Below are 23,203 nucleotides of genomic sequence, written 5' to 3'. Positions count from 1 at the left end.
TTTCTTTTTTTTGAGACAGGTCTCCCTAGTACTCCTGGTTATTCTGGAACTCATGTAGACCAGGCTGGTCTTGAACTCACAGAGATCCTCCTGCCTCTGCCTCCAGATGCTGGAATCAAGGGTATGCACCCAGTCCTAGAATTTTCACGAGATTAACTGTTAAGAATGATGAGGGAACAATTTAAAACATGTAGCAAAGGGGACTGGGGCTCAGCTGGCACAATGCTTGACCACCATGCACAAAGCCCTGGGTTCAATCCTTTGCACTGTATAAACCAGGCATGGTAGTGTACCCTTGTACCCTGCATTACAGGGCAAGTTTGAGTCTATCCTAAGCTATAGGAATTTTGTCTTGGAAAAAAAAAAGATGATGAAGAAGCTGGTGAAATTTTAAAACTACTTCAAAGGAGAATCCAAAGAACAGTCTCTAGACTAAAAATATTGAAATAAATATGCAAATGGCCATAGAACTGGTTTTTCCACAGTAACGGGCGTGTGTGTTGCTTGGACAGTATTCATTTGCAAGTCTATGGATAAGAATAATTCTCCGTTGTTTTCAGTTATCTACAGTTTGTAGAGATGTGAAAAGATTCCCCAAAGACCCAAGTCAGGTAACATAGATGGATATGCTAATGACAACACAATTTTCATTAAAGAATAAAATTTTCCTTACTTGGATAATGTAATGAAATAGACCCCCCACCCCCACCCCTTGCCTGTGCTGAAGCTCTAACCCCCATTGTGATCTTACAGGCATGGCCCTGTCAAGGTGACCAGGTTTATGTGAGGTTCTGAGGGGCAAGGTGCCCCATGAGATTGATGTCTTTATAACCAGAGAGTTCTGCTGCGGCTGTAGTGGCTGAAGTCTGTAATTGCTACACTCGGGAGGGATAGAAGATTGCTGGGAGGAGTAAGATCCTATCTCAATAACCAGAAACTGAAAAAACAAGGCTAGAGGGCTGCTTTCTGTCTCTTCTCCACAAGTGAGGACGAGGCACAGGAAGAATCCAGAACATCTGCAGCAAGAAGGGGGCCTTCTCCAGACATTCTGACGACAGAGGCTTGCCCTTCTGGCGTCTTGGTATCAAGCTTCCAGTCAATGGAGAGAAATAAATGTCCATTGTTAAAGACATCAGTGTGTGGTTTTATTGCAGCAGCTTCAGTTGTCTAAGAAAAATAACTAGATTAGCATAGAACCTGCACACAAAGAGCAGTCTTTTTTCCTTGTGTGTAGAATTTCATTATGTTAGTGTTAAAGATTGTTAAGGATACCAACGCTGGTATCAGGCATGTGGATAGAGTTGGTCTGAAACTGAGCTACATCACACCAAGTGTCCTTGTTTTTCTCAATATGGGGTTTCACTGATGTAGGCCTAGGTTAGCCTCAAACTCAGGATCCTCCTGCTTCATCCTTTCTAGTCCTGTGATTATAGGCAAGAATTATTATGAACAGCTTCTTTGTAACTTATTTGATACAAGGTCTCACTGTGCAGCCCGACTCACAATCTTGCTTCAGCCTCCCGAGTGCTCCATTTACAAGTCATGGCCAGGACACAAATGTCCATTTAGACATAAATATATTTGGAGCCATCACAGACTCAGCAGGTAAAAGTGATTGGCATATTAGCATAATGATATGACTTCCATCTTGAGAATGCATGTAAGGGTGGGAGGAGAAAACCAATTCCACAAAATCTCTGCACTCCACAAGCACACTGTGGCATGTGTGTGCCTGTACCAACACATGCATATCACACACATATGCATAATGTTTAAAAATTAAAAAATAGAACTGTAGGGATGGGTCAATGGTCAAGCGTGTGTATTGCTCTTCTGGAGGACCCAGGTTCAATTCCTAGCACCCACATGGCAGCTCACAGCTGTCTACAATCCCAATTGCAGAGAATTTGACACACTCTCTGGCTTCTTCCGGCACCAAGTTTGCATGTTGTGCGCATATATATACATACATATATACATATATATGCAGGCAAAACACCTGTCTTAGTTAGGGTTTTACTGCTGTGAACAGACACCATGACCAATGCAAGTCTTTTTTTTTTTTTTTTTTTTTTTTTTTTTTTTTTTTTTGGTTTTTCGAGACAGGGTTTCTCTGTGTAGCTCTAGCTGTCCTGGAACTCACTCTGTAGACCAGGCTGGCCTCGAACTCAGAAATCCGCCTGCCTCTGCCTCCCAAGTGCTGGGTTTAAAGGCATGCGCCACCACTGCCTGGCTCAATGCAAGTCTTATAAAGGACATTTAATTGAGGCTAACTTACAGGTTCAGAGGTTCAGTCCATTATCATCAAGGCAGGAACATGGCAGTGTTCAGGCAGGCATGGTACAGGCAGAGCTGAGAGTTCTACATCTTCATCTGAAGGCTGTTAGCAGAATACTAGCTTCCAGGCAGCTAGGATGAGGGTGTCTTAAAGCCCATGCCCTCAGTGACATACTTCCTCCAACAAGGTCACATCTACTCCAACAGGGACACACCTTCTAACAGTGTCACTCCCTGGGCCAAGCATATGCAAACAATCACAACACCCATACACTTAAAAATAAATAAAAACTTAAAAATAAGTGTTTGTATATTTGGGATTATGATATGCCTAAAGTCCTGCTCCCACTATTTATGTGTCCATTTAACAGATGCTTATTGGCATTGGTATGCCAAGCAGTATTTGATGTGCAGGTGACCCAGCTCTATGCAAATTAAAATTCTTCTGTGTGTGTGCATGTGAGTGTATTTGTGTGTGTGTGTGGCGCACACATTGGGGGTGTGGCATTGAGGGTGCCGAATGACAGGGACAGTGGAGAAGAATTGGTGCTTCAGATGGACCTTGTGCATTGTCTTGACTGCCTTCCAGGCTGAGACCTCCTTCAGTCTTAGTAGAGCTGTTAGTAGTAGATCATTGACAGCCATGGCAAAATTATGCATGGCCTCTAGACATGCATATCAGTCCTGTCCACTGGACAGACCTCTTTCTCCACTGGCTGGAGTCAGTTTTATGCCCATTTGCATGTTTCAACAGTCCTTTATTTTCACATAGATTTTCCCTTTGGCTTTTCTTGTGGACATATTAATAGAACGTCTTCTTGATTCCTTCATTTAAGTTCAAGAGTTAAATAAAATAAAATATTTCATGTTAGGCTGGCATGGTAGCTCATACCTGTAGTTCCAGCTTTTGGGAGGTTGAGGCAAAAGGATTTTACTACAGGTTTTTAGGATATCTTAGCTTACATCATTCATGGTTGTCTTGGACTAATGAGTGTGAGAGACCCTTTCTCAAAAGCAAAAACAAGAGCCATAACAAAGCTGTACTGGTAACACATGCTTGTAATTAAGTTTGTATCACAGTGGCAGGATGAAGAGTTCTGGGTCCTCTTCAGCTATGTAGTGATCAAAGCCAGCTGGTTACATGAGACCCTAACTCAAAACAGAAAAGGGTATGTATGTTTATATATTTAAGGTGTTCACTTCTTAGGGTATGAGAATCACGACCTGTTTTTTGAGAAAAGTATCCTTTCATAAAATAAGTGTTTTATGAATTATGGTGTAGTGTGTCATAAAAAAAAAAGTATGGAAGAAACCAGAATGGAAGCTATTCTGGGAAGACCCTAATAAATAAAACTGCTGAAAGGATGATTCTTTATCTGAAATTCAGCTTTAGCCAGGCGTCCAGTATCTTATCTGAGAACCCTGCTTCTGGAGAAGAGGGGACAATACCTTACTAGCTTGGCTTTTGACCTTTCAAGTGGTCTTGCACAAAAAAAGACCTCGTGAGTTGGAGGCGACCCGGTGGAGGTGCATGGGGGGCGGGGCGGGGCCCAGAAATGGGCGTGCCAGCAGGCCCCCGCCCCGTCACGTGCCTCTCTGTGTCTGCCGCGTCGGCAGCTGGAGAGAAGGCTAGGCGGCGGCAGTGGCTGCAGCTTTTGGGCAGGAGTGACTCCGGCCGCAGCACTGGGCTGTGCAGATGGCAGCGACGGCAGTGGCAGCAGGGACCGGATCCCCGGCAGGGGCCGAGTCGGCGGAGGGCGCCCCGGGGCCGGCGGCGGCGCTGGAGCTGTGGCTCAGTGAGTAGCATCGCGCCACACGTGATCCAGCTTCCCGCCGCCCTGGTTGTCCTCCGCGGCGGGAGGGGGCCTCTAGGCGCACCCAGGGGATTCTGGGGACCTCAGACCACCCCACGGCTCAGTGGCCCAGCGGCACCACTTAACAGCTGGAGCGCAAAGGCTTAGCGATCTCTTGTGCCAAGCACTGTGCAGAAAGAGTTTCAGCCATTGTTAGTCTGGTCGCAGACCGAGTACCTGGGTAGACCCGTGCGGGCTACGCAGCTTTTTTGCAGATAGTTAAGTCTAAGAGCTTAAGTGGCTGCTGCCTTTAAGGGCAAAACCAATCTGTATGCCTCGGTGTGTGTTTACTCTAGGGCCAGACTTAATTATTCCTTGTCCTAGCTTAACGGTGGTCCCTGGGGGTGCGGTTCTAAAGGTTCTCGCTTTATCTGAGGAATTGAGGTTCAGAGAAAATAAAGAATCCACCCCTTGTGTGGGCTCCACTGCGTGCTGGGTACACTGAGATGGTAACACTGGGACATTGCTCACAAAAACATGTTCATTGGCTACCAGAACAGCACCACATTAACAGAAGCTGGAGGAGGGGCGCTTGTTGAATATAGTAGGGGCTGTTTTGGTTACCTGGGGCTTGTCATAGCTGGTACACAGTGTTTGTGTGGACAATGGAGGAGGCCATATTCCAAACAGGAAACTGCAAAAACTCAGGATGAGAATGTAGAACATTCTAGGAGCGAGTAGGCCTGTTGGCCTGGAGTGCAAAGCTTAAAGAGCAGAGAATCTAGAAAAGAGACCTCAGGCTAACTTGCTTCTGGAAGTAGGAAGCACATGAGTACTGCAGAAGGACTGGATTATTTAAACATTTTTATTACATTTTGTGTGTTTGGAATTGGGCATGCTGCTCCTGGCTGGTGGAGATCAGAGAACTGGGAAAGGGGTCTGGGTGTCATTTTTCTCCTTAGGCTCTTCTGTGGGTTCCAGGACTCGAACTCAGGCCACAAGCCTTGGTCACAGGCACCTTTATCTTCTGAGTCATTGCTGGCCCATAACTTTCTATTTCAACATGTAGGAGAAGCTGTTGGAGATAGCCTTTTTTGAAAGCACCACATGCAGTCTACCTGGTGAGTTGGTTGAGGGTGAGACTTCAGACTTGGAGTAGATATAAGGCCTTTAGATAGCTGGGGTGGGGTGGGGTGGGGTGGGGTGGGGTGAGGAGTAGAAAGGATTAGCTGAGCCCATCATCAGGGTTTAATGCAAGCACACGTGTATGCACATTACTTTGATTAAAAAAAGACCTGGAGCCAGCCTGTAGCAGTGCACCTGTGAGGGAGAAGCCAGCGGATCTCTGTGAGTTCAAGGCCAGCTTGGCCTACATAGTGAGTTCCAGGACAGCTAGAGCTACATAGTGAGACCCTGTCTAGGAAAAAACAAAACAAAACCAACCATACAGACAAAACCCAAACAACAATAAAACAATAAACAAAGCCCAGGAAGGAATAGTCATCACCCACACAGCCTTCCTTTGGGGTGCATATGGACTCAGGAGATGAATGTACTAAGGATTCTTGGTTTCAGGGATCAAAAGTAGTTGTGGTGGATGTCCCCACCTGTGTGGAGGAGCAGTTGTGTCATGAAGTTCAAAGTTGTGTGTATTTTGAAGTTTAAAGTTCTTACAGTGCAGTTAGGAAGAGGCACTGGGTATCCAGGGAGAGTAGGAGCTGGAGGGGTGCTTTTGAGAGCCAGGCTGCTTGTGGGTGTGTAGAACAGAGCTTTGGAGCTGGAACGACCGGGCAGTTGGGTCTAGTGGCCTGAAGGTTCAGAAGCAGACAGGGAAAGCTGTTCTGGGAAGCGCCACAGAGAGGGGTGTGGCCAATAGTTGCTTCAAAATGGAGACTGGAGGGAGGGGAACTTGAATCTGGTAAAAGGTTATTGAGAGAGCTTTGAGGAAAATGATGGAAACAGAAGGCTTGTGACGTGGTGGCGAACGGCAGGCTTAGATTGGAGTTGGGCGAAGTGCATGCTGGGTAGGGTAAGAGCCAGCAGCTGCTAGTGGATACTTAAGAGAGCCTGTCTGCAACCGAGGCTGTGCAAGGACTTGGGTTTCTCTGTCTAGCCCTGGCTGCCCTGGAATTCACCCTAGACCAGGCTGACCTCGAACTCACAGAGATCTGCCTGCCTCTGCCTCCCTAGTGCTGGGAGTAAAAGTGTGTACCACCACTGCCCTAGAACTAACCTTTGATTGTAGCATTCCTTGAATTTTTCAAAGGTGGCAACTACTTTCAAAGAAGTGTGTTGAAGGTCAGCAGGATGATCTGTAGGGAGGGAGTGAAAAGCCTCTCCCCCCCCCCCCCACTGTGAGAGGAAGGAGTGGTCATCCAGTGGGAATTTGAGAATAATGGAGAGGGCACATGAGCCCTTTGTGTGGTTCCTATGGGGAACTCCCCATCTTGGAATCTAACACCTGTGTTTGGTCACTGCACAGGGGCTTTAAGGTGTTGTTACAGCCCCTGGGAGTCTGAATGGGAAGCGTCTGGTCAGGGTGGGGCCTGCAGAGGGGAAGATCGGCTTGCTTTGGTGCTTGTCTGGGGAAGGAGATAAAGGTGGTTGCACATGCAAACTAGTAGGCTCTTTTCACTGCTCACTGCAGTGGGCTTGAGGAAGGTGGGGAAGAAAATCAAAACATGAAGCCCAGGTGCACAGCTGGCCTGCACAGAACAGTAACTTAAAAATCATGGTGAAAGGAGACGTTTCTGCCGTGAATGTAGCTGGGAGCAGAGACCTGAGCAAATCCAAGAAACGAACCTCAATGGCCCTATGGGACAGTATGGGGTCAGGCCCATTCCTACTCTGAGCCTCTTTCTTTCTTTCTTTCTTTCTTTCTTTTCTTTCTTTCTTTCTTTCTTTCTTTCTTTCTTTCTTTCTTTCTTTCTTTCCATAATTCAGTTTATTGGGCACTTACTATATAAGGCACTATTTTAAGAATTTTATAAAATTGTGTAGCTGGGTGTGGTGGCACAGGCCTTTAATCCCCGACTTGGGTACCAAGAGGCAGGCTGATCTCTTGAGTTCGAAGCCAGCCTGGTCTACAGAGGGAATTCTGTTCCAGGACAGCCAGGGCTGTACAAAGAAACTCCCGTCTAACAAACAACAATAACAACAAGACAACACACTCTTATAAAAATGTATTAATATTTTTATCATGCCAACAACTCTAAGGAGAAGGTAGAGGTTGACATCTGCCAATGGCTTTCTTTTCATCCTGTCTAGACCCATGCTACATCCTGCTCCTCAATGACAAACTCACCTGAGTCTTCCAACTCTTGTCCCCTACATGTGCACTTACATGTATGTGTGTGCGCACACACACACACACACACACACACACACGTGCACAAGTATCTGCACACATGCACAACATGCCTGTGCAGATACTTGTGGAAGGTCTCACTTTGAACCTGAAGCTCTCTGGTTTACCTTGACTGGCTAACAGGAGCAAGCCCCTGAGATCTGCCTGTCTCTGCTCTCTGCCGCTGGGATTACAGATGTGTGTAGTCATGTCTGCCTTTTTATGTGGTTGCTGCGGATCTAAATTCAGGCAGCCACACCTGTGCAATATACACTAGCCAAGTCCCCAGCCCCTGCTGTACACATTTCTGAAGAGCAGTCAACACTCCCAACATCCCAGCTGAGAGGGGGAATGGGGATGGACAAACAGAGGGGGCTTCTGATTGGCCCTCTCCCCACATCCTGAGAAGCTGGACATGTCTGGAGTCACCTTGAGGTGTCAGGACTGGCAAGGTCAGGTGTATAAGTGCATCCAATGGGTGGAGGCTAAGATGAACTTCCATGTCCAGTAATGCATAGCATAGCCTACCACTCTCAGGCCTAAGATGTCAGTTACAGAGGCTGAAAAACAGATGGAAAGAGAGAGGGTAGGAGGGAGGGAGGGAGGGAGAGACGGGGAGAGGGGGAGAGGGGGAGAGGGGGAGAGGGGAAGAAGGGGAGAGGGGGAGAGGGGGAGAGGGGGAGAGAGAGAGAGAGAGAGAGAGAGAGAGAGACAGAGAGACAGAGAGAGAGACAGACAGACTCAGAGTAGGAATGGGCCTGACCCCATACTGTCTTGGATTTGCTCAGGTCTCTGCTCCCAGCTACATTCACCGCAGAAATGTCTCCTTTCACCATGATTTTCAAGTTACTGTTCTCTCTATGGATCTGATGGCTTAGATTGTGATCTTGAGATCTGGATGAGCAAGAGGATGTCACAGGAAGATTACCAGACCATTGGGTGAATAGGGCAGTGATGAGGCCTAGCTGAACTTTTAGACCTTGGTTTGAGAAGCGATAGTTCCACAAAGAAGCATGAAGAAGCTGTTACCAAAACATACAAAGGACAGTTGCTATGCCCCGCCCCCGAAAGCTGGGTGGTGCATTCCTTTTATCCCAGCACTCAGGAGGCAGAGGCAGGGGATCTCTGAGTTCGAGGCCAGCCTGGTCTACAGAGTGAGTTCCAGGACAGCCAGGGCTACACAGAGAAACTTTGTCTCAAGAAAAAAAAATTTTTTTTATTATGTTTTTTTAAAATTTGTATACACACAGGTCCCTCTACCATGTAGGTCCTGGGGAACTGGGGGTAAGGGCCTTTATACAACCAACCATCTCACCTGCCCAGGGTTTGTTTGTTTGGTTTTTGGTTTTGACATGGTCTTGCTATGCAGCTTGGGCTTGCCCGGTATTTAACTCAAGGTGGTCTTGAACTTGAATCCTCTTGCCTCAGCCTTCTGAGAGCTGGGATTGAAATTATTAACGCCATGCCTGCTAGTGTATTTATCATTGTTCCATGTGACTGCATATAGCATTGCCCCTGTCTTGCTAATGAGGAACGTTGAGCGCTAGCATGAGTGTAGTGTAATCCAGTTAGCTGGCTCCCTGTAGAGGTGGGGGGGGGGGAGGGGTCCTCAAATGTTGCCAGTATTGTGCTGTTTTTCAAGGCATATGGTCACCTTGGTCTCTGACTGTGGATTCAAACTCTGGTCTAGTAAAATGAAGCGTTAAGTGGTTCTCCTCATTCTTGCTTCCACCTGGACTTGCTGTCTTCCTTCCTTGTCCCACTTGTATTCCACCCCTGGAGCTCTGGATTGCAGTCTACTTAGATTTCGAAATTTGCTCTCCTCGCCTGCAGGCCAGTTTACAGCATTCAGACAGGTCCTGGCAGGTTCCCCCATAGGCTGTATTGGATAATTGATGGGCTGTAGGGGCCCTCAATTGTTGCCCTAGGGAAAGATTCTTTGTGAAATCAGCACTTCTGGAGAATTGAATTGGGCTTCTTGAGGGGCAGCTGGTCCAACCTCCAGGCTCCCTCTTGCAATCACACTCTGACTCTAGTGACCAAGCACCCTCATGATGACCTTGGAGATTGGTTGGCAGCTGGCTGAGATAATTTGGCTTCTCAACTGGTCACTCCCCGCAGCTGGACTCTTCTGCTGCTGTCTTAACACCTTTGACCCAGAGCAGAACAGGAACAGGATGGCAGTAAATCTTAGGAATACCTTTTTTTTTTTTTTTTTTTTTAAGCAAATATGTGACAATGTTATTTCTTTGGACTCTCCTTGTCCCTTCTAAGGTCAGCTTCAGTAAGGAGTCTGGATGTCCATTCTCAGTGCCCTGAGGACTGTGGCGGTCACAAAATGAAGACGGGGTCCTTTGAGGGTCTTGCTGGCTGTTCCCCTTGCTCTCCCTCCCAGCTCCTATCTGATTCAGATTTTCGCCAGACAGATCCCAGCACCTGTTCTCATCAGTCAGACCCAGTTGCCGGGCCCCCTGGGGGTCATTTTCTCTGGTTGCCCGAGACCTCCGAAATAGCTTGGACAGTCAGGGATTATGTGTTCAGAGGCCAGGGTATATCAGAACTAAAATTGCCACCCTCTGGTGGCAGCCATGGGCCCGCCAGCTAGCCAGCCCTGCACAGCAGAAGATGATTCACTCTGTCTTTAAGTGCTTATCTGTGCAGCGACTTTCTGGTGCCTGGGCAGGTAAAGGTGAGAATTACCTCATTCCTGCCTTGGGGGAGTCAAACTTCTCCTGGGACTGCCCATGTCAAGAATCCAAACCTTCCCACCAGGGATTGGGGCTAGGCTGACCTGGTGCCTAACTTTTGTTTGCAGTTTTCTTGCTCTGTGCCTGGAACAGAGTCTCCTCAGCTGTAAAGGGTAAAATGATAACATTGCTGTCTGTCCATCTGAGGACTTTGGCATGGTGCCCTGCTTAGCCAGCAGCCAGAGAAAGAAACAATAGAGGTGACAGCAATTTGGGGTCATAGTAACCCTTGAATGAATCTTCACCCAGAATCTAGTAGATGAAGACAACCTTTTAGGTCTTGTGGAGCCTTGCTGCTTCCCTTGTTAAGGGCTTGGTAGCTTTCTAACTTTCTCTGCCACAGTGGACTCCCTTCTTCCCAGGTACCCTGCAGACAGGGAGGAAGGAGAAGGCTGCATTCTGCACACTGGGCTTTGTCTTTCCATCCAGGTCTGAATTCCTCTGAGGTGTCCTCCTTGACCTTGTGTTCTGAAGCTGAAACTTAAACAGGGAATTGCTCTTAGGTGATTCAGGCACTGAGTCTGAGAATCACTGTGTTAAATGATTTATTGAAATAGCTACAGATGGTCCCAACTTCGAATAAGTAGGCAGTTTGGTTTATTCTTTTAAGATTTATTTTTCTTACTAAGTTTTGGGTATGTGTGTTTGTACAAGTTAGTGGTGGTGCTCAAGGAGACCAAACGCGGGTACCAAGAGCCCTGGATCTGGAGTTAGGGGTAGTTATGAGTGGCCCAACATGTTGGGTGTTGGGAACTGAACTCAGGATCATCTGGATTCACCACAGGCTCTTAACCACCAAGCCACCCCTTCAGCCCCAAGACTTACAATTTAACGAGTTATTACACTTTATTTTTAAATTATGCCTCTGTGTGGCTATGCCACTGTTGGTACCACAGGAAGCCAGAAGATGGCATTGGATCCCCTGAAGCTGGAGGTTCAGGTACTTGTGAGCCACCACCCATTATGGGTGCTGGGAATCAAACTCAGGTCCTCTGCAAGAGCAGTACACACTTGTAAACCAGCTCCTATTACACTGTGCTTCTTTTGTATATATATGTGTGAGTGTGTTGGACTCAGTTCTTCCTCCAGCATGTGGGCTCTGGGGACCAAACTTCAGGTTGTCAGGCTTGGCGGCAGGTGCCTTTACCAGCTGAGCCATCTTACCAGCCATCAACTTACAGATTTTGGAGTGTAAATAAAGTTAATTGGGGCAGTCTTACTGGGAAGTCACTTAATGGTTAGTCGAGGAATGTCTGTATTTCATACCTCTGCTAAGAACTATAGGACCGACGCCACATAGGACCGACGTGGCGTCTGTCTTCAAGGGTCTTAATCACTTTAGGCACAATAAGGCATGTGCATGGTTTTTATGGGAAAAGGTGGAGACTATTGAGAGTTAAATAATTATTGATTGCTTACTATGTGCTAGCACTTTAGATACACCCTACCTAAATCCCATGATAGCCTCATGAGGAAAATATGATATTCCTTTATTTTATAATTGGATCCGAGTCAGAGAGTTCGAGGATGTTAATTGAGGGCTGTGATTATTTAGGGAAGACTTAGAGATCACTGCCACGAAGCGGTGGTTGGAGGAGAATGGTATTAAAATGGCAGTCTGCTCCTGCTGTTGGAGTTCAGGCCTGGGAGTTGGGATCGAGCCTAGGCAAAATGTGAGACCGTGTCAGAAAAGAAAGGGAGAAAGCCTCAAGGGATATCATGTATTTTGTGTGGTGGGAGAGAAAAGATGAAGGAAATCTTTTTTCTTTTAATTTTACATTTATGGTACCGGGGTTGGAATCAGCGCTTTTATCCTAGGCAAGTGCTGCACACCTGAGCTCCACGCCAGCTCTCAAGATATTAGGAAAGGGTGGTGTTTGAACTGGGATGTGATTGGCAGACAGGGTCCTGCCTGACAGGGTCCTGTGTGTGGATGTTTCGGTGAGGAAGCTGATAAAAGTCATGTTGTCTTTGTGTTTAGGATGAAGTCCATAGATAATCCCCTGTGAGTCTCAAGTGACCTCCACGTGATGTGAATGTGACCACAGTAGGAAGCACTGAGTTGACTTTAGGTTGAGGATGGAGCCCCTTGTAGTCAAAAGGGCAGAGACTTGGAACTGCAGCAGGATGGGGAGGAATTTTCTGCAGTAGGAATTCTGATAAGTCTATAACATTTTTTAAATTTTTTAAAATGATATTTTAAGTGGTGTGTGTGAGAGAGAGAGAGAGAGAGAGAGAGAGAGAGAGAGAGAAAGAGAGAGAGAGAGACAGAAACAGAGACACTACAGTGCACAGTGAAACTCAGAGGAGAAGGTTTTGGAGTCAATTCTTTCCTTCCACCATTAGGCTCAACTCAAGTCATTGAGCTTGGTGACAAGCACCCTTACCCTTCTGAGCTGTCTCACTGGCCTCCTGAGGAGGCGTGAAGAGTGAGTAGGCCTCTGAGAGGAGGAAAAGACCTCTAGGAGAGAGGATAATGACATCAAATTTCACCCGTGAGAATAGATCTTTGTGGCCAGGACAAGGGTGGACAAGCCAGAGCCAAGAAGGTTGTAGGAAATGCAGGAGCCAGCCAAAACCATTGTCTTCCGGCAGCAGGCTTTTGTCTTGATGTTGTGGTGCGTGGCTGCTGCCCAAGTCAACCACATGGCAAAGCCAGGGTGGGTGATCCTGACACTGGCAAGAAGGCACACACAGGCCAACTTTGGCTCTAGAAATGGCTGTACACTTGCCAATTAATTTTCTCATTTATGCACCCAGCGTATCTACAATAAGGGCAGACCATTTCTGGTGTGCTGTACTTGACTGTGGTGAACAACACAGGCATCGTCCCTGCCCCTTTCAGTTGCCTGCCCACCCCTATGACTTCTAGTGTATGATGTCAAGGCCTATGTAGAAGGCACACATTTCTTTTGTTATGCTTTCTTTAACTATGTCAATTCCTTGACAGACAAAGCCACAGACCCAAGCATGGTGGAACAGGATTGGTCAGCCATCCAGAAGTTCTGTGAACAGGTGAACACCGACCCCAGTGGGTAAGTTCCTTCACAGACACGCTTGACTTTGAGAGCAGGGGGCAGAACTCAGACACTTGTCTCCAGGGACTGTAGCTGGATCCCATTTCACTCTTTTCCTTTCCTCTATGGTATGGTGTTTGTTATTATTGTTATTATTATATTTAAAACCAACTCGTTTTGTAGCTGTTGCGCTTTTTTTTTTTTTAAGATTTTATTTATTTTATATATATGACGAGTACACTGTAGCTGTCTTCAGACATGCCAGAAGAGGGCATCAGATTCCATTACAGATGGTTGTGAGCCACCATGTGGTTGCTGGGAATTGAACTCAGGACCTTTGGAAGAGCAGTCAGTGCTCTTAACCACTGGGCCATCTCTCCAGCCCACTTTTTTTTTTTTTTTTTTTTTTTAAATTTATTTGGGAACACTGTAGCTGTCTTCAGATGCACCAGAAGAGGGCGCCAGATCCCATTACAGATGGTTGTGAGCCACCATGTGGTTGCTGGGAATTGAACTCCGGACCTCTGGAAGAACAGTCACTGCTCTTAACCACTGAGCCATCTCTCTAGCCCCTACCTGTTGCTTTTTTACTTTTTTTTTTTTTTTTTTTTTTGATACAGTCTTTCTATATAGTCCTGGCTGTCCTAGAGCTCCATATGTAGACGATGCTGGTCTTGAACTCACAGAGATTCTCCTGCCTCTGCCTCCTGAATGTTATGATTAAAGCATGCTATGCCAGACTGACTTTTTTTTTTTTTTAACTAAGATTTTTTTTTTAAAAAAAAGTTGTGTTATGTTATAAAACACAAATGGAACTAGGTTTCCCAGTGACAAAAACCACTGACGCATTAGCTATGATTTTAAAAATTTAAAAAGATTTATTTAAATGTATGTGCATTTTGTCTGCATGTATGTAAATACACTGGGGCCTACAAATACTAGAAGAGGTCAGAGCCCTGGACTGGAGTTCTGAGGATGGTTGTGAGCTGCCATGTAGGTACTAGGAACGGAACCAAGGTCCTCTGATTCACACCAAGTGTTCAACTGCTGATCCATATCCTAGCCCTCTATTTATTATGATTTAAATACACTATTTTATGTAAGAGAAAGAAGGTTTTTATTTTATTTTGTTTTATTTTTGCAATGATGGGCATTAGACACAGGGCCTCATGCATGTTAAGCATACACTCTGCCACTGAATCATGGCTCCACCGAGCGCAAGGTGTTGTTGAATTTATTTCCAAAGCCCCTGCAAAGGAAATGAGAACTAGTCGTTCACCTGATGTTGACCTACAGGGTGCCACGTAGTCAGCTGTTTGTCAAGCTTTCATTCTTCCTGCTTTAATGTTCACTGAGTGGTTGTCATGGGATAGATGGGGTCTGTGTTGCTCTGAGCTCTGACTATCTGGCCAGGGGTCCTGAGCACGGCCAAGGGAGGTACGCTGTGGCTGGGCCGAAGCTGGCTGTAAGTCCGATAGACAGGATGGAAGGGCCTCAGTGTCTCACAGGTTTGTGCCCTCCTCTGCTTTGGGACACCTTTCTGAACAGGGAAAGCACAGGATGAGTGTGTGCCACTAGACTGCTTGCGTTGTTCACCCCACCCAGAATCCAGGTCTGTTTTGATTTTTCTTCAGCCCAACACATGCGCCCTGGCTACTGGCCCACAAGATCCAGTCTCCACAGGAGAAGGAAGCCCTTTATGCCCTGACGGTGAGTTTGGCTGGCCACTCAGCCCACATATTCAACTCCAGAAAGAACACTGAGGTCACCAGACAGGTTCTCCTTTCAAGGCATTGCCAACAGGCTCGGGGAATTCCCAGATACTTACTGAGACAACATGGAGCCTGCTTTGGGAGAAGGAGAGGAGGGACCCACTTCCATTTGCTTCCCCAACTTGGATCAGGGCTGGCGACCAATAGAGAGAACACAAATAGAAATGGGTCTGGGGGAACAGTTGTGCTCTGTCTGCACAGGGCAGCTGCTGGGCAAGCCTTGCTCGTGGTCTCTAAGCCTGAGTTTGGTCCGGTGTTTTTGGAACTTTTCCATTCCCCAAAGAACTCAGAAGTCTAGATTTTAATATGAATTCTTTGAATATTTATATATTGGTGGAAACACTTTTAAAAAAGGCTTGCTTTTCTGTGTATGATTGTTTTGCCTGCATGTAAACATGCACACTGCATGTGTGCCTGGCCCAAGAAGATGCAGGCTCCCCCAGACCTGAAGTTGTAAACCACCATGTGGATGGGTACTACCCCCCCACCTCATTCTCCTCCTTTTTTTTTTTTTTTTTTTCGAGACAGGATTTCTCTATGTTGTCCTGGCTGTCCTGGAACTCACTCTGTAGACCAGGCTGTCCTCGAACTCAGAAATCCACCTGCCTCTGCCTCCCAAGTGCTGAGATTAAAGGCGTGCGCCACCACCGCCCAGCTTTTTTGGCTTTTTTTTTTTTTTTTTTTTTAATTTTATTTTTTATTTATTTATTTTTTTTATCCTCCTCCTTTTTTAAAGATTTATTTATTTTTATGTGAGCACACTGTTGTTCTCTTCAGACACACCAGAAGAGGGCATCAGATCCCATTACAGATGGCTGTGAGCCACCATGTGGTTGCTGGGAATTGAACTCAGGACCTCTGGAAGAGCAGTCAGGGCTCTTAACCACTGAGCCATCTCTCCAGCCCCCTCTCTCCCTTCTTTTTAATGTAGTATTTCCTATTTCTAGAATTGGAAATAAGGCCACTTACTATCTTTAAAAGAAAGTTGGGAGCTGGCTGTGTAATTCTAGCACTTGAGAGGTTAAGGCAGGAGGATCCTAGTTAGAGATCAGCCTGGGGAAAACCTGTGGTGGTTCAGGCCTCTATAATTCCAGCATTCTAGAGCAGAGGCAAAGGGATAGCTGTGTGTTTGAGACTACACTAAGCTAGATAAAGAGTTCTAGGTCAGCCAAGGCATTGAAATGAGGCTCTGTCTCAGAAACAAACAGAGACTCATTTGATAGGTTGAAAAATCACTGTGGGCTGGGCATGGTGGTTTATGCCTCTAATCTCAGCTTTTGGGAGGTAGGCGGATCTTTATGTTAGAGGTTAGCCTGGTCTACATGTCTTCAGGACAGTTAGGGTGACATAATATAGAGATTCCATCTCCAAAAAAGTGAAAGAAAGAAAAAGGAAAAGAGAAAGCTAGTCTGGGTTTGAGAATGCAGTCCCAGTTTGCCTTTGGAAGCCAGGGGCGGTGGAGCAAGCAGTTCTTAGGCACTGTGTACCAGGTTTCTACTGCTGGGGACAGGGGGACACTTGGGCCAGTTTCACTTGCCCAGAGAGTCATCTAAACACCCCACTGAGCTTCTGGACCCAGACGTGACACTTCTAAACTGAGGATGCTCTTGTTTTAAGACAGGATCTGACTGTGTAGCTCCTGCTGGCCTGGAACTCACTAGGTGAACCAGGCTGTCCTTGAACTCAGAGATCCACCTGGGTCTGCTGAGAATAAAGGTGTGCACCACCACATCTGGACATTGTTTTTATTTTACTATTTGTTTTATGCATATCATTTTTTCTGCATGCATGTATGTATGTATATCACATGTATGTATGATGAGGCCAGAAGAGGGAGACAGATCTCCCAAAAGTGGAGTTACAGATGGTTGTATAGTAAAATGTGGGTGCTGAGACTTGAACTCAGGTCCTTTGGAAGACAGCCAGTTGTAGCTGCTGTGCTATCTCCAGCCCCATCATTGTTTGTTTTTTGATATAGGAGTTCATGTAGCCCAGGCCAGCTTTAAACTTAGTAATGTATCTAAGGATGAATTTCAACAACTCATCCTGCTGCCTCCTTACCAAGTACTGGGATTCCAGGTGTGCACACCCACTTAGTATACTGCCTGGATTGGAATGGAGGGCCTCAATCAAGCATGCTATCAAAGACTACCAGCTGAGCCAGAGCCCAGTCCAGTATGGGTTTCTTTCTCCTAAAGGTCAGGGGACTTGAGAAAGGACTTGGGGGAAAGTTAGCTATGATTCTGCAATCAGCAGCTGAGACCTGTAAGCCTCCAGACCAGCCTGTTGTGCTTCAAGGCTAGCCCGGAGTACTGACTTTCCCTCATGGGGACCTTGTCTGCAGGTGCTGGAGATATGCATGAACCACTGCGGAGAGAAATTCCACAACGAAGTGGCCAAGTTCCGCTTCCTGAACGAGCTGATCAAAGTATTGTCCCCAAAGGTGAGTGCCTGGACTTGGCCTGCCCACTATGTTGCACCTGTGGCCCACCTTCAAGCTTTTATCACCCTGTAAATGAAAAGCAGGTCAGGTCAGCAGAACCTGCCTACCTGTTGCGAGCAGGAGCCCTTTGCCCAAAAGCTGTCTCCTTGCCAGTGTCTGAGAGAAGAGTCAGGTTCATAGCTGACTCCTGTCCCTCCAGTGTTAGCAATTTTGTTTTTCCTTGAAAGTGGCATCATCTGGTTTGGCCTACAGAAGGTGAGAGACTAGCATGAGGTCGAGGTTTCCTAGTAGATATAATGGAGTGATAGCCAGGTGTGACTGTTAAGTTTCAGGCCGCTTCTTACCTTGTCTGCTGCACCTTTATTCCTGACATTTGTCTTAAGCTATGTCACTCACATGCCACTGGCACCTAGTGTGCATCCTATAGTTGAGTTGAGTTCTGACCCCGGCTGGCTTCAAACTTGGGGCAGTTCTGCCTACCAAGAGAACTTAGTTTTCTCAACTTGTGGGTTGCAACCCTTTTGGGTGCCAATTACCCTTTCACAGGGGTTGCCTAGGGACCATCTACATATCAGATGTTTATATTCATAACAGTAGCAAAAATACAAGTATGAGATAGCAACGAAACAGTGTTATGGTTGGGGATCACTGCAAGCTGAGGAACTGTATTGAAGGGCCACAGCATTAGGAAGGTTGAGAACCACTGGGCTGTAGGAACGAGCTGCTGTGCTCTGCTCTGCTCCATGACGAGCTTTTGTACTAGTGGTGCCGACTGAATCACCTTGAATCCAGAGGAGGCTTTGAGGTGCTGGGGAACTTGCCCTCTGGGTGCGTCTCATTCCCATTCCACCTTGGACAGATCACTTTGAACTTTGGTAGCATCTCTTGGATGGGAGGTGGGGTGTGGGTTGGCCAGCTAGCCGGAGTCCCCTCAGCTCTCTTAATTCATCTGTTTATTTTAGTACCTAGGGGCCTGGGCTACAGAGAAGGTTAAAGGAAGAGTTATTGAAATCCTCTTTAGCTGGACAGTCTGGTTTCCGGAAGACATCAAGATCCGAGATGCTTATCAGATGCTGAAGAAGCAAGGTTGACCACAGCGTTCTTGTCCTCATTGTGTTGTGTCGGTTCGGGGTATGGGGGTCTCATGTGGCCTAGGCTGGTCTCAAGCTCACTATATAGCTGAAGGAGATCGGGCTTCGTGCATAGGAGGCCAGCACTGTGTTACCTAAGATCCCCATTAGCTCTCAGGCTGGAGCTGAGATGGCTCAGCAGTAAAGGAGCTTGCCATCTCTGGAACACACATGGTTGAGGAGAGAAGCAACTCTCCCAAGTTGTTTTTCTCATCTCCACTTGTGTGCCCTCCTCCCAGTAAATAAAGAATAAGTATAAAAAGATAGTACGATCATAGCTCAGGCTGGCCTTCAATTCATGAGTGTCCTGCCTCAGCTTCCCAGGGCTGGGATGATGCCTGAGCTGTGTTTATTGGTTTGCTTCCCCTTGCTCCTTGTAATCACCAGTCTTTCCTTAGTGGTTGTTTCCTTCAGTGGTTGTTGTTAAGTGGTTGTTGGCTTGTGTTCTCAACATGTGGCTTCAAGAAGAGTTGTTAAATTGCAAGTTGCCCAGTATCTTGGGATTATTGTCAGTACAGGAGTTATATCCACATGGTAGAAAGAGAACTGACTCCCACAAACTGTCCTCTGATCTCCACATGTGTGCTGCAGAGTGCATTTGCCTCTCCCATGATGAATGCTTAAAAGAAAAAGTGTCACCACAGAAATGGGAGGTAGAGCCAGAGCTAATGATGGACAAGGTCCATCCTCAAGACCCTCAGTTCTCCCCTGACTTGCTTAATAGAGTTGTTAGGAATCAGAGATTTGTAGGTTTTATCCTGGGTTCCTTTGATATAAACATCTTAACTTATGTATTGCGTATTTTAGGAATCATAAAGCAAGATCCAAAACTACCAATGGATAAAATCTTGCCCCCACCATCTCCCTGGCCAAAGAGCATCTTTGACGCTGACGAGGAAAAGTCTAAGGTAAGGATCTCCTCCTGACTTGGTGGCTTATGTGTCCCCTGGTTTGGGAACCAGGACTGGGGAGAGCTTCCAGGCTTTTAGGTATGAGGTGGCAGGAATCTGATGTTCCTGTGGTGGGCCACATAGTAAATGCCATGCTGTGCACCATCCCGTTGTGTATTCCCGTTGGGGTGGGGGAGTCTGGGCTGATGGATCTGGTTCTGCGTACATGTGGAATTGGGAAGGGAGGGAGTAGCAGATAGGAAACGGGTGCATGTTGGTGTGCAGCCTTTTTAGTTCCTATAAGCCCGACCCAGCCCATTGTCCTTTCCCTGGAAACTTCCAGGAATGGTAGCCTTCCCTCATCTGGGGAGGGACTCCTTGTGCCAGGCATATTGCTCAGTATGCAACTAAATGGGAAATAAGACTTTGGTGAAAGTCTATCCCATCTTCGAGCATGTGGCCAGGTCTTCCTTATTACTGCTAACACTTATTTATATGTTTTTACATTGCTGGCCATGGAACCTAGAACTGTGTGCACTAGTCAAGTACCCTATACCTGAGTACACTCCTGGCCCCACTCTTGGCCTTTTGAGTTAGAGAATTCTCTGCTGTGGAGCCACTTTGTACTCCAAAGGACCTCTCAATGCCCCTGGCTTCTGCTCACTATGTGCAAGCAGTACCCCCTCAGTCGTGGCATTTGAGAATGTCTCCCTTCTCTTCCTCCGTTACCCCCATTCCCACCAGCCAGCTCATTTCTATTTGCCTTCTGTTCTGTAAGTAGAATGGCAGTCTACCCTCTTAGCTTTATTTTAACTAATTTTCTAGTTTTAACATACTAAATGATTGTTTGTTTGTTGCACGGATGCACCATAATTTGTATGCATGTCACTTATTAATGACTGTGTGGTTTCAGACCATGATGATAAATTACATTCCCAGATATCCTTTAGGGGATATAATCCTCCCATCTTTTATCCCATGAGAAACCAAGTCATCTTTCCTGATAGACCCAGCACCGACATTCCAGTGTCACTGTATGGCTTGGTCGGGATAATGCATAATAGCCCCAGTGTGGGGCTCTTGGTCCTGCTAAATCTTCATTGGTCCAGCTAATTGCTGTGCTCCCTCTTGGCTGGGGAGAATTACAGCTTCACCCGCTCTTGTTCACTCCTCAGCTTCTGACAAGACTTCTCAAGAGCAACCACCCTGAGGACCTTCAGGCTGCAAACCGGCTGATCAAGAATTTGGTCAAGGAGGTAGGCATTTCTTCAGCTGGATCAGGCATTTGACAGGGCTGACAGTGGGTGTGGGTGTGTGTAAGGGTGTGAAGCAGAGTGGCTAGCTTGGAGAAGAGCAGTTAGCTTGGAGAAGAGGTGTTCTCATCCTGAATGGGACCAGCAGGATGGGATTAGATCCGAGGCTCTTTGTCAAGCTTCAGAGCTTCTTTTATCCATGGGACAAAGCTTTTGGTGTTGATAGAGTTAGGTTTGGGGGTCTGTTCCAGATGGATTAAGATGGAAGGTACAGCTGAAGAGTCCCCAGGTCCCCAGGTCCCCAGACAGTGTTGTCATCTGCAGGAATTTTGGGGGAGCACCCCCACTCACTTAAGTGTTCATGATTTCTTGAACTCCCAACATGCACTGTCTCTCCCTTTCTGGTGTTTAGTTAGAGTCACCCAGGTGACTCCTCTTACTTCTGTCCATTTGGTTTCCCTCAAAGGAACAAGAAAAGTCAGAAAAGGTGTCCAGGAGAGTCAGTGCAGTAGAAGAAGTCCGGAGCCATGTGAGGGTGCTTCGGGAGATGCTGACCATGTACCGAAGGCCAGGCCATGCCCTGCCTGACCAGCAGGCCCTGCAGGTAATTTCTAGCTGTGACCTAAGACTGCACCTATTGTTATAAGCATGATATATTACACCTATGTGTTCCTGTGGCTGCCATCATGGTCCGAAGACTCGTTTCCTCTGTTCCTTTGTCATTCCCTCCCTCCCTCCCTCCTTCCCAACTTTCCTCTCTCCCTCCTTCCCTCTCTTCTTCCTATGCCCATCAGCCAGCAATACATTATCTGTTATTCTCTAAGTAGAATGGCACTCTCTACCCTCTTAGTCTTGTTTGAATTAATTTTTAGTTTAGCATACACAGTGATGGGTAGTCTTTTGAATGGATGCACCACAATATGTATGCACGCCATTGATCGATGAATATTTGGGAGGTTTCAGACCGTGATGATTATGAATTAATCGGCTATGTAAATAGTGTTAAGAATTTTGAATGACCCTATGTTGACATTTTTTTGAGATGTCTAGGAGTGGGATTGCTAAGTAAATGAACAATTAACTCATTACAAAGCTGCTAAAGGATTTTCTTAAGTGTTTTACCACTTCACAATCCACAATGGTGGTAGGTAATTCCACTTCCTTTTTGCTCAGATCAGTGTTTCTTTTTGATAACACCCTTAGATGATTAACATTGTAATGGTAATTATCACCACTATCTAATTTTTAGAGCACTGCCATCTCCACTACAGAAAATGCTGTGTTTGCATTGAGCAAGGTTTATTATTTACTACTCTTTAAAGATGTATTGTGGGTGTCCACAGAGGCCAGGCGAAGGCATTAGATTCCCTGGTGATAAGTTGTGAGCTGCCTGACATGGGTTTTAAAGTAGCCATACCATTTTACAGCCTCATAAGCAACATGCAAGGACTCTCTATCTGTCCCTTCTGTCCCTGCTGCCATCATTTACTGTCACCCGTCTCTTTTGTGACTACCATCCTGGCTGTTGCAGACATCTCCTGTGGCTGTTTCTTTGGTGGCCTGTGTTTCACATTCTTCCATGTGCTTATTGGCCGCTTTTGTTGCTTCTGTACAGGAATGTCTGCCCAAATCGTTTGCCCATTCCCTGGGTTGTCTTAAGTTTATTAGTTTTGTTTTTGTTTGGCTTTGGGGGACAGGCTGGCTGGTCTGGAATGTAGAATGTAGACAAGGTGTCATACTCACCTACTCCTACCTCCTGAGTGCTGGGATTAAAGGTGTGAGCCACTACACCTGTCTTTAGGCCAAAGGCTCTTAAACTTCCTAAAGCCTGGGACCCTTTAGTATGGTTCCTCATGTTGTGGTGACTTCCAACCATAAAATTATTTTTGTTGCTTCTTCATAACTGTATTTTTGCTGTTGTCATGAATCCTGTATAAATATATGTATATAAATAATCTTACATATAAATACCTGATATGGAAGACATTCTTAGGTGACCCCCATGAAAGAGCTGTTTGACCCCCAAAAGGGTCCCAGCCCCAGGTTGAGAACCCCCACTTACAGAGTTCTTTGTATGTATTCCAGACCTCAGTTTCTTCTCAGACACTTTTCAGTCTTAGGCTATCTTTCTCCTGGCTTGATAGCTTCTTTTGAGGCACAAAATTTTTATGCTTATCCATGTGTGTTCTTGTGTGTGCAGGTACACACGTGTGCATGTTTGTGGGGCTCAGGGGTCAACTTTAGGAGTCATTCCTCTGTTGCCACTTACCTTGATTTCTTGAGACATGTTCTCTTATTGGCCTGGATGTTCTCTTATTGGTCCTCCAGGTTGGCTGGCCAGTATGCTCTGGGGGCCTCCTGTCTCTACCTCCCCAAAACAGAGAGTACAGACAAAGTGTCTTTTTTACATGGTCTTTGGTTCTGTTTTTGTTTGTTTTTATTAGACACACGGCTTTTTTTTTTTTTTACATGGGTTCTGGGGACCAAACTCAGGTCTTGTGAGACTTTATTGTATGGACTGTCTTCCCAGGTCCA

General features: G+C 46.3%; 1 protein-coding gene across 2 annotated transcripts in view; it reads left to right on the top strand.

The window, feature by feature from the left end:
* The first annotated feature begins 3,864 nt into the window (after positions 1 to 3,864).
* Gga2 (golgi associated, gamma adaptin ear containing, ARF binding protein 2) overlaps positions 3,865 to 23,203 on the top strand; it is a 31,110-nt gene continuing 11,771 nt past the window's right edge. The window contains exons 1-9 of one of the 2 annotated variants that reach the window (XM_034519969.2): positions 3,865 to 4,073; positions 5,140 to 5,191; positions 13,114 to 13,198; positions 14,815 to 14,890; positions 17,297 to 17,395; positions 18,358 to 18,481; positions 19,333 to 19,433; positions 20,591 to 20,671; positions 21,135 to 21,272. In XM_034519969.2, coding sequence (XP_034375860.1) covers positions 13,134 to 13,198; positions 14,815 to 14,890; positions 17,297 to 17,395; positions 18,358 to 18,481; positions 19,333 to 19,433; positions 20,591 to 20,671; positions 21,135 to 21,272 — 684 coding nt within the window. In that variant the 5' untranslated portion in view covers positions 3,865 to 4,073; positions 5,140 to 5,191; positions 13,114 to 13,133. The remainder of the gene's footprint in view (positions 4,074 to 5,139; positions 5,192 to 13,113; positions 13,199 to 14,814; positions 14,891 to 17,296; positions 17,396 to 18,357; positions 18,482 to 19,332; positions 19,434 to 20,590; positions 20,672 to 21,134; positions 21,273 to 23,203) is intronic. The other variant, XM_034519959.2, reaches the window with a different exon arrangement.

Source organism: Arvicanthis niloticus, chromosome 1, assembly GCF_011762505.2.
Source record: "Arvicanthis niloticus isolate mArvNil1 chromosome 1, mArvNil1.pat.X, whole genome shotgun sequence".
Classification (NCBI taxonomy): Eukaryota; Metazoa; Chordata; class Mammalia; order Rodentia; family Muridae; genus Arvicanthis; species Arvicanthis niloticus.
The sequence above is the reverse complement of the archived record's forward strand: the minus strand, read 5'-3'. Positions and strand labels throughout refer to the sequence as shown.